The sequence below is a fragment of the Chaetodon trifascialis genome, chromosome 22, assembly GCF_039877785.1.
Source record: "Chaetodon trifascialis isolate fChaTrf1 chromosome 22, fChaTrf1.hap1, whole genome shotgun sequence".
NCBI lineage: Eukaryota > Metazoa > Chordata > Actinopteri > Chaetodontiformes > Chaetodontidae > Chaetodon > Chaetodon trifascialis.
This window is the reverse complement of record NC_092077.1, coordinates 4,131,029-4,141,852: the sequence shown is the minus strand read 5'-3', so window position 1 is coordinate 4,141,852 and position 10,824 is coordinate 4,131,029. Positions and strand designations below refer to the sequence as shown.

Below are 10,824 nucleotides of genomic sequence, written 5' to 3'. Positions count from 1 at the left end.
CTCTGACTCCTCAGTCTGCATAGTTTTTCGCTCTGCTGTCTTATTTCTCTCATGGAATCCAAATCTTTTTGTTCTGCTACTGAAGTCACTTGATTCATGATCCCACTCCACTTTGTTTTGGGGCCATATGGGTGATTTAATCCAGACTCTGTGTTCTATTGGTCTCCAGCAGATGAGCTCTCCTGACCGCTCCATCAACAAACCCAAAGAACAAGGTGTCAACTTCTGTACAACTCAATCAGCATCTGTGTTTTGTCACCCACACACAGCAACAGCATGACACCTGTGTCCTGTTTCACACCTCCATGTTGACCCAGGGGGATGAAGTATAGCCATGGACAGACTTGTCCATTTGCTCAGAACACTCACATTGCTCACATTGTGACACCCTGCCAGCAGCACCTCCACATTAGCTGCGCCATCAGACCTAACACCTCCAATTTCTGCTATGCATTTGTGCACCAGCTGTATGGGTTTGTAGAATCTGTGGCTTCAGGTGTGGTTGTCCTTCAGCCATTTGTGCATGAGCGTGAATCTTCCATGTGAGTGTGCACACATGCATGAAACAGATCCTCAGGTTTGATTTCGGTTTCAGAAAGCTTCTTTGTCTTTACTGAAACTGGTGAACATATTGCCCTTTTCTGCCCTATTAGACCAATCAACATATGTGAGGCAGTTGCACCCCACCCCCCAGTGGTATTCAATATACGAATTTCAGTTTAAACATCTGGCTGTGTGTGTCGCAGTGCCCCCACTATTGATATTCTAATTGATCACCTCCCCCAGTTCAGCTGATAAGACTGATAGCAGCTCTGTTTAATTAAAGCAGAGAGCATTGCTCCATAAAGCAGAGACTACTTTGATTAACAAGAAATAGCCAAGCAATAATGACTTTGTAGTTTGTTCATTTAAAGTACATCAATCACTTTTAGTGTTTTAGTACCTGATACCAGACCTGGTTGACTTTGAGTCAAAATAATCCCTCTTTTGTGTTGGGGCTACAATGATCTGTTGACTTTTATGTAACGCTCATTTATGATCACATTAATGCAGTAAAATGAGTTAGAACTGAAGCTATGTTTTTACAGGTTTCTAAACTTTCATAGCAATTGTAACAGTATTAGTCACACTCACAAGTGAAGTTTTTTTGTACTGCACATACATATTTTAAGGGGTTCATATTTATGTTTGTTTGACCCTTTTTTGTATGTTTTCATTTAGTTATCAGGGATGTGACTGTGTGACATGATGATGTGTAACAATTGTCTTCATTATCGAATAATCTATAAGTTATTTTATTTTTTTAAGTAATCTTTTTGTCAATAAAATGTGAAAATGCCCAGCACAGTTACCCAGAACTAGTCTTCAAGTTACTCATTTTGTTCGATCCAAAGCCCAAAGATATCAATATAAAACAGAGAAAATCAGTCTCTTAGGAGAACGCAAAAATGTTTGCTTGATAAATGACTTAAATGACTTGAAAAACTTGCCAGTAAATGTTCTGTTACTCTTGTTTCAGCTACTGTCAGTGATAATTATTGAGTGAGTTTAACCCATAACCCAGTTCCCTGAGAAAAGCCCATATTATGTTAGACAAGGGTCAGTCCTCTAACTTTCATTTGCCCTCATCACAGTTGTGTGCGTCAACTTTGTTTAGCAGTAAGCTTTACCCATGATCTTAAAAATTCTCACTACTGTTTTCACTTTGAGTGGATGGATCAACAGAGCCTGCGGGCAGCTATTCTTCATTTCCAAGTAAATCCAATACGTGCCTCATCTGCAGCCATGACGGCTGAGCAGAGACTTGCTCCTCCCCTGGCTCTCTCCTCCCGGTATAAAGCCCTCCTCCCTCAGTCAACCTCAGACCAAAGTTTAGAAAGAGAGTGTGAAGAGAGCACAGAGGGAGCCCAGTCCCGTGACAGAGGGAGAGTATGCATAGGGGAGAGGTGTAATAATTTATTTCAGTTTTTTGTCCTCTCACGATTTTCATTGAATCCCTTTTTTCTCTGATGTGGATTACTTGGAGCTGACTTGCCTGGATTAAAAAGGATATTGTGTTTTTACGGAAAGCTATGGTGGCTTACGATGAACTGGGTAGCTTGGTGCCTATCAAACGGACTTTGCAAGTGATAGACTACCAGAACCAAGCCAACAAAGAGTCAGAGGTGAGATGTGAAAACACACACGATTGTTGGTGATATTTCTCTTTTGCTCAGTTCACACCTGTGTCTGTCAGTAAATGTTTGACTGAAACTCATTGAGATGAAGCCAGATGGTGAGTGAATCAGCGCCTAACCCTTTTTTATCTGACTTAGGCACACAGTGCTTGTGTGTGTGTTAATGTGTGTGTGTGTGCTTGTAATATGAGACTTTGAACTTTGTGCCTGGGCAGTAAAACAATGCGTGAGATACTGCCTAACTTGAAAAAGTTAATCATTGGATTACACTGCACCTATGAAGTTGTAAGCAGAGAGCTGACCCCCTCAGTGTTGTGTATTCCGGGTCTGTTCTTAAATATGCATCCCAGCAGGCAGTTCAGCCGTGGTGAGATACAGAGAGATCGGAAAAGTCAAGACACTCAAAGTACCACAAACAGTGAAGCAGCAGGGGGCAACCACTCAGTCAACATCCCTTTATCCTTTTGGTTCACTCCTGCCTAGGATTAAATTGCTTTTGACCTCTGATATTTTAAGTCAGACCAGGTTGAGGCAGATTCAGCACCGCAGCCTGAGAGCATTCCTTCAGCTGCAAGCACAATTAAAGGAACACAGGTGTTGAAACCTAGGTGTGCTCTCTGTTCTTATCAAAGCCACCACTCCAGCCCCTTCCTTCCCCTTTTGAGGCTTGCATGTTTCTCTTTCGGAAGAGATTTCAGGAAGGTGAGGTTTCATTGACAGTAAACCACATGATAAAGGAGAAGTCCAAGGACAATTCATGAAGTGAGTCCTCTTCTCACAGAGTTGCACAACTCTCTCAGCTTTACACATTGTTCTCGTCCCTGCGCTGACTTAATGATGACCTCGACTCGTTTATTTGTGGTGTGGCTGTTCTGTTCTCAGCTCCTATCAGCTCAAGCTGTGGTGTAATCACAGGGACACATCTGGGGTATTAGCTCACAGCACTCATGAGGTTACATCAAAGGAAGGGCACGGGAAAGAGCTCCTGGGATCCCTAAATAAAACTCCTGATATATATGAGGTTTTCATCTTAGTTTAGCAGTTGAATGTATGTCTGGAGAGTCATTGTTCAGCTGATAGTTAGGTGCAGCACAAACCCCGGATCTGTCTGGTTTCCTGAAGTGAGCCAGACTCGCAGTAACTTCACAGAGTTCCTGGGTCAGACTGCCTTGAATAGCAACTTTCCCTGTCTGTCTGCATTGTTTCGCTTTACAGCCGATAAACAGAGTGGCTTTTTGTTATGTTTTGGCTGCTTCTAAAAGGACAGTAATAGCACAGCGACCAACGCAAGTTTATAAAATCAACTTTGGAAACCCCCATCCTCCTGTATCTGTAGCTTTTTACTTTATTTTCAGGGTCTGCTATTAGTAATTGGTCACAGATTAGAGTCAGACAAATCTAGTCCCAACAGACAAGTAAAAAAAAAAAGTCTTTGTATGTGGACCACAGACAAAGCAAGTGACATGTGGCATCTCTTTGCTGCCTCCCACCACTAGAGGGCTTGCTAAGTTCTCAAGGCTGTCTGGCTTTCCTGTCCAGTGTTGAGACCCTGACCACAGCAGACCATGATTCAACCACAGCCACAGCAGCTCAGAGGCCACACCAGACTGTGCAGATCTGTTCCACAGCTGTGTCTGCAGAGCCCGGAGCCTCAATGGCTGCTCTGTTTCCCAGATTCGCTGAGCCAATGCAAAATCCCATTTGGCCTGAGTCAGGAGAAAACGCAAGCAGCTTTTAGCAGTGCGGTGATTGATTTTAGCACCCTTGTTAGTGTGAAGTTCTGAAAATAAAAAATGTTTTTTTGGCGAGTGCAAACTTTGGAAATGCTAATTATTGCTGTGGATGTCTCAGCCTGTCATGTTTTTGAAGAGGCTCTGCAGGCTGAAATCATTACCTCAGATCTTCAGCTCTTTGATTTCTGTGGCCTGTTGTTGTTGGCACAAGGCCATACTGTTCTCTCCTTTCTCCCAGCCTCAGGGCTGGGTGAGGGGGAGGGGGGTCACCTGGCCCAGGTGTAGTGCTGCTCTCACGCAAGGACTGCTGAAGAGCCTGTCTCGACTTGTAGCCATAAACACCGCTGTACACCCCCTGCGACGCCTGAGTGTATAAACACTTGAGAGGGGGCAGATCTGTCGGTTTATGAGTGCTGCTCCTTTCCCCGACTCACAGCGGTGGTCTGTTTTACTCAGCAGGCCTGACATACTGCCACACTGTCCATACTGCTTTGTCTCTGTGGGAAAGGCAGTTAAAGAGCTGGAGCAATCAGGAAGTATTTATCTCACACTGTATGAGTGATGGTGCAGATCCATTCTCAAGAGGAATTGTAGCTGTTGTCGGGCTAGATAGTAGCAGAGTGTGTGCTGGGAGGGGTGCTGAACAGCTGAGAGCAGGGTCTCGTGCATTCCTGGCATTCCTCCAGACCCCCTTCCCCTGTAGATCAGCAGTCAGAAAGGGTCTTTGTGCTCAGTGGGCTGGCCTGGCTCAAGAATCTTCTCATAATGGAGCCAACAGCTGCTGGAGCTGCTTCCTTCTCCCCAGTATCTCTGTCTGTCCACTGGTCCGCCAGTCTGTCTGCCTGCGGCTCAACCTCGGCTCCAGCTACTCCTCTTTCCATGCCCGAAAGCAGTGAGTGGAGTCAATAATGAGGATTTATGGCTGGACTTGATGTGTTTTATCACAAGGGAGCCACAAGGGAGGGTCTGGAGTGACTGCTGACATTACTGATGGATCAATTGGTTCTGTGTTGCTGCACACAGAATGAAAAGTTACGGCTTTTCTTTGAAATGAAGTATGACAAATTTGCCTGACTAATCTCTCCTTCCGTTTCAGGAACCCAGCAACAAGCGTGTCCGTCCTCTCGGCAGGGTGACGTCGCTAGCCAACCTCATCTCGCCGGTGAAGAATGGGGCCGTCCGGCGCTTCGGCCAGACCATCCAGGTAAGCCCCTGTGACAACTCCTCTCGACAAGGAACATCTCTGCTGCTCTGCATGTTGCACCACACGACTCGGCTTCCAATTGCAACATGTTTGACATCTGGGGCTTCCTCTTTCCCATCTCCAGGCCTCATTCCGGGGCGATGGCAAGTCGCCGGGCGTGCCCCAGAAGCCTTGCAGCAAGGCAGCGGCCCCCACACCGCCCAAAAGGAGGAACAGCACACTGTGGTCGGAGACGCTAGATATCCACCAGAAGGGAACATTCTCCACCAAAGAGATCAAGCGACAGGAGGTGAGAATCAGCAGTGACATGGACGTACAACGGAAATGGCAGAAAAGTTGTCAAACATAGTGAGATTGCTAAGGGACAAAGTGTAGTTGTAGATAACTGAGTATCCCAAGCCAGAAATCCAGACAGTAGTGGGTTATACCTGTCTACCAGACTACTTTCACACATCCCTGTAGTATTTGTGTCAAATAGTCTAAATGGGGCTAAAGGCCATACAGGGATCATTGCCCAGTGTGTGTAAGCTCACATATACCTGGAAAGCCAACAAACTGGTGCTCTCATGCTCTACCTCCCCACTTATCCTGTATATGTCAGACATCTTAGCCAACTGTCAAAAGCCATTAACTTTGAACAGTTTTAACCCAGAGAGCAAAAAAGAGAGCAGCCAGATATATTGCAAAGTTTACCTCAGCCATTTGGCACCAGCACAGTTTTGGATTTAGTCTAATGGCTGTTGGTTGCAATAATGTAATGACATTGTGATTCATGTGTTTTGCTAAAAAAGTATCTTTTTGTGCCTCCTCCTCCTTTTCCTCAGGCCATATTTGAGCTGTCTCGTGGAGAACAGGACCTGATTGAGGACCTCCAGCTCGCACGCAAGGTTTGTACTTTTAAATCTTCGAGGCAGTGGGAGTACATATAAAGCAAACAGATTAAATCAAAGTCTGGCATGCTTTCCACATAGCCAAGCCAGAAACTATAAAAAGGCAGGAATTATTCCTCTGTCTTTCCCTTGTACCCCTACAGCTCTTCAAAAGCTATTCTTAGTATTCATCCCGGCCTGGCCTGATGGGATGTTGTTATTTGACTGGTTTGGCTCTGCTTCTGTACACAGGCGTACCATGACCCAATGCTGAAGCTCTCCATTATGTCCGAGGAGGAGCTCACTCACATCTTTGGTAACCTGGATGCCTACATCCCTCTGCATGAGGACCTCCTGGCCCAGCTCTCCAAAGCCACAGGGCAAGATGGGACTGTGGGCCAGATCGGACAGATAGTCGTAAACTGGGTAAGTGTCACGTCGAAGTACCTCGACCTGTGTCATTCTGTCAAAACTCAAATGGGTTTCCAGTAAGGAAGGCAGCATTAGTAAATGTGTTGCATCTCCATCCCAGCTGCCGAGGCTTAACGCCTACAAGGACTACTGCAGCAACCAGCTGGCAGCCAAGGCACTGCTGGACCAGAAGAAGCAGGACCGGCGGGTGCAGGACTTCCTGCAGCGCTGCCTTGAGTCGCCCTTCAGCAGGAAGCTGGACCTGTGGAGCTTCCTGGACATCCCGCGCTCTCGCCTGGTCAAATACCCACTGCTGCTCAAAGAGATACTGAAACACACTCCACCAGAGCACCCAGACGCTGCCAGCCTGGAGGAAGCGGTGAGTTGAGGACGCAAACTTGATTTTGACAGGATGTGGTAATACCTTTAAGTTATCTTAGGACATGTGCTGAATGCTTTGATCCCTTGTGTGTTCAGATTACCGTCATCCAGGGTGTGCTGTCTGACATCAACATGAAGAAGGGAGAGTCTGAGTGCCAGTACTACATTGACAAGTTGGAGTATCTGGACGACCGGCAGAGAGACGCTCGCATTGAGCAGTGCAAGAGCCTGCTGTGTCACGGAGAACTGCGTAACAAGAGCGGCACGGTGAGCACAACACACACACACTTCTCATCTCTCATCAACACAACGCTCACATCCCATATTAGGCAGTCAGGCTGTAACTGCCTCCCAGTGATTTAACCACACGATGCAGACTTTGATAGCCATAAATAAAGTATGTTGGTGGTTATATAAAATCCTCTGGTCTCATGTTCTCTTTTTAATTTTGTTGTTCTTTTTATTTTTCAGAAGCTGCATGTGTTCCTGTTCACCAAGCTGCTGGTTCTGACCCGCCCCGTCACCAGGAACGAGCGCCACTGTTTCCAGGTTTACCGGCAGCCAATCCCAGTGCAGGATCTGGTGTTGGAGGACCTGCAGGATGGAGACGTCAGAATGGGCGGTTCCTTCAGAGGCGCTTTCAGCAACGCAGACAAAGGTGAGGCTTGAAGGTTCAAGCAGTTCATATAGGACTATAGAATGTCTTGTGTCCAGTATGTCAGTTTGCTAATCATACTTTTTCTCGCTTTTTCCACAGCCAAGAACATTTTCCGCGTGCGTTCCCAAGACCCGAGCCAGGCACAGTCCCACACGCTGCAGGTCAACGACATCTTCCACAAGCAGCAGTGGCTCAACTGCCTTCGCAGTGCCATTTCCGTCCACCGGCCCCTCAGCGAGCCCTCCACGCCCTCCCCGCCTCAAAGCGACGCTCGCTCCAAGCGCCGCCCTTCTTCCGCCTCTGCCATCGTCCACATGGAAGAAGCGGACGAGAATTGCCCGCAGCCGACCTCTCAGTCCGCCCCCAACTCACCATGCAACAGCACCACACCCAGCCCCACTACGACGTCCCCCTCATCCTGCTCATCGTCCTCATCGGTGACATCATCATCTTCGTCGTCGCCACTCTCCTCTCCCACAACACACAAAACCAAAAAGGACAAGAAGTCCCTGTATTCTTTAGGGAAGAGAAAAGAGACGATGGTGTGAAAGGAGAAAATGGACTCCTGGGTGGACTTTTTTGTACATAAATGTTAAGAAAACAACGTGGAGAAGTGTGGGACTTGTATTTATGTGTGTCTGCGTGCGTGCGTACTATTACAACAGTGTTCTGTGTTACTGTCCTCTTCGGCAGCTATTTACCTTAAACCTCCCTCCACGTGCATCCCACAGAGACACAGTATTCTGGAGAGAAGTGCACGGCTTCCACCGGCTTGAAAAAGGGAAGCATCACGGGAGGCAAACACACATTTGACACACGAATCTGTGTGTCGTGAGATAGAGGTGGTGCATTCAATCCTGTTTACTATTAATTTGATATTTAAGCATTATTTTAGACCTTATGGGGGGGCTAATGAAAGATTTACATTTTTATATTCTAAAATTTATTGTAGTATTTTTTTAGGTATCATAAAGCAGCACTGTTTTAGCTTTTAGGTGAAGTTATTTGAAAATTTGAGCATGTTTAGCAGGCAAGAAAGGAAGAGAATTGCCAAAAAACAATGAGATGTACTACACAAAGCTACAAATTCCTCTGTAAAAGTCTGATTTTTGGATCAATCAGAAGACGCGTCTTATTTTTAAACATTCCTTAATGACAGATGTTAAAACCGGGCCACTATTTTGTTTTTTTGCATTTACAGCAGTCCAGTCAGAGGCATTAATTTAAATCCAGTAACAGATGGGATGTCATTTTCTCTCTGTTACATCAAAGACATCGCTATGAAGTTAGCAAGTCATCTGATGTCCAAATCGTGTCAGAGATGAGATGAGGAGTTTTGTTTTGAAACAAAAATTTGAACTGAGCCATGTTGGTTTTTAAAAAGCTGAGTTTTCAGAATGAACCATCACTTTTCAGTGTAGCATCTTGCATGGAGCTTTAGTTGTGGACATTGCTTGCACCAGTAGAGGCAGCAGGATGTATTTACCTGTCCTGAGGGACGGGACAGTTAAACATGTAAAAGACTGGTAGATGAAAGTAAGAGAATGTTGTTGAAGGCTGAAGAGAAAAGTGTAAAGATGGATAAAGCTGTGGTTTGGACTGTCAATGCACGATGTTGAACTCCATTAACTTTCTGTATAAGTTGATGTGATATCTTGCTTACAGATGGATGACAGATGGTAAAAATCAAGTGAGTTTAATCGATGGAACAAAGTAAGTGAGAGAAGGGAGACAAAGAAGAAGGTTTTCGTATGTGTGCAAAGGAGGCTTTTGTTGTTGAGGTGAAAAAAAGAAAAGAGAAAAGGGCAACTTGTTTGCCACAACCTTTATGTAATTAAAAGAGCAATAAAGATCTGTGTAAGATTTGCAACTGAACTTTTTGTTTCATGTCTTTATTTTTCTTCCTCTGACTTCAAGCATAAGCTGTTATTGCCAACTTAGATGAGATATTGACACCAGAGTCTCATGTCTCTACACTTAACATGAAGCTAGAGTAAGTAGCCGCTTAGCTTAGCATAAAGACTTGGGGCAGAGAGAAATGGCCAGCCTGGCTCTGTCCAAAGATAACAAAATCTGTGTACTAGCACTGTGCTGTAAAAGTGCAGTATTTTACATGTGACATCTCACTTGTTTAACCCATAAAAAACAGAAGTATATGTTGTGGTTTGTGCATTGACTTCCTGGAGGAACCCCTTTTTGCACTTCAGCTTTTGTACAGATTAATCAAACAAGCTTCAGATGTATTTCGGATGCCTATGGACAGCCAGGCTAGTTGTAAACTAAATTCCCCGGCTGCCAGCTTTCATGCTAAACTAAGCTAAACCTTGTATGACTCACAGGACTCTGAATAGAGGAGTGCCCCAAATGAAGGCAGAGGAAGGAGATACCTATTGATTTATGACCGTGCTAAACTAAACAGTCAGTTCCATGTAGGTGCCAAAAGAAACATTTCCAGTGTAGGTATTAGCCAGGATTTGCTTTTTCAAACTGCGACATGGCCGTCTGCTCCCTGTTTGAACGATCTTATTTGTTGACAGTATCTTTATTGATGGAAACAACCCACTTTTTCAGCTCTGTGATTTCCATTTGGAAGACCTGACAAATTGGCCACGAGAGCCTCTCAAACACTCTAATAAACATGTTGGATATAAAGGATCTAACAGTGGAAGGCCTGCTCTGTTCGTACTGCGTGGAGCTGGGTAATGATAGGAGATAAGTAAAATGAATCACTAGAAAGACAGAAAAAAGACAGTTTCATTTCAGTCATCACTTTAACCTTTCGACTGTGAAACTTTAAGTCTTTGTTGGAACGGGGCAGTTTCTCTTCGCTTAATTTGTCTGCTTGGCAGAATCCAGTAATGGCTTCATGTCTACCACTCAGAAACTGAGAGCATTCTCCAAACATTTGCTCATGCTCTCCATACAGTCTCACATTTGCTTTCATGGAAGTTGAACATGTACCAGCGTTATAGTTCGTGAACGAGTGCTGTTAATTTCCTTAACAGTAATGTAGCTCAGCAGAGAGGCTGAGAACATTTGCTAATATTAACACCATATCCTTGTCATGACCTTTGACCTTATCCCAGAAAAAAAATCCAAGTTGAAATAAACCACAATGATCCTTTAAATGCCGCAATATGAAAGTAGGACATAGAGGAGAAACCTGCATGTAGTAGATGGGTGGTGGAGGAGGAAAACCAGCAGGTGGAAAACAAATCCTCTGGAATCATCTGAAAAGCAGAGTCTTGACGGGGAGGTGTTGATTTGCACAATATTAGGTGTGAAAGACAAAATGGCAGAATCAAAAAGAAATTTAAAAAGCAGCATCCAACAATCCATTGGTTCAAGGAATGCAGGCAGATGATTGGCCACATATGCTCATCTAAGAATT

The 10,824-nt window shown here is 44.9% G+C and overlaps 1 protein-coding gene across 1 annotated transcript; it reads left to right on the top strand.

The window, feature by feature from the left end:
- The first annotated feature begins 1,862 nt into the window (after positions 1–1,862).
- net1 (neuroepithelial cell transforming 1) lies at positions 1,863–9,308 on the top strand. The gene is made up of 9 exons (XM_070992408.1): positions 1,863–2,165; positions 5,007–5,114; positions 5,239–5,403; positions 5,939–6,001; positions 6,236–6,409; positions 6,516–6,773; positions 6,872–7,042; positions 7,247–7,433; positions 7,533–9,308. Exons 1-9 carry the CDS (start codon positions 2,073–2,075, stop codon positions 7,979–7,981), a joined length of 1,668 nt encoding a protein of 555 aa, XP_070848509.1. The 5' UTR covers positions 1,863–2,072; the 3' UTR covers positions 7,982–9,308.
- The last annotated feature ends 1,516 nt before the right edge of the window (positions 9,309–10,824 follow it).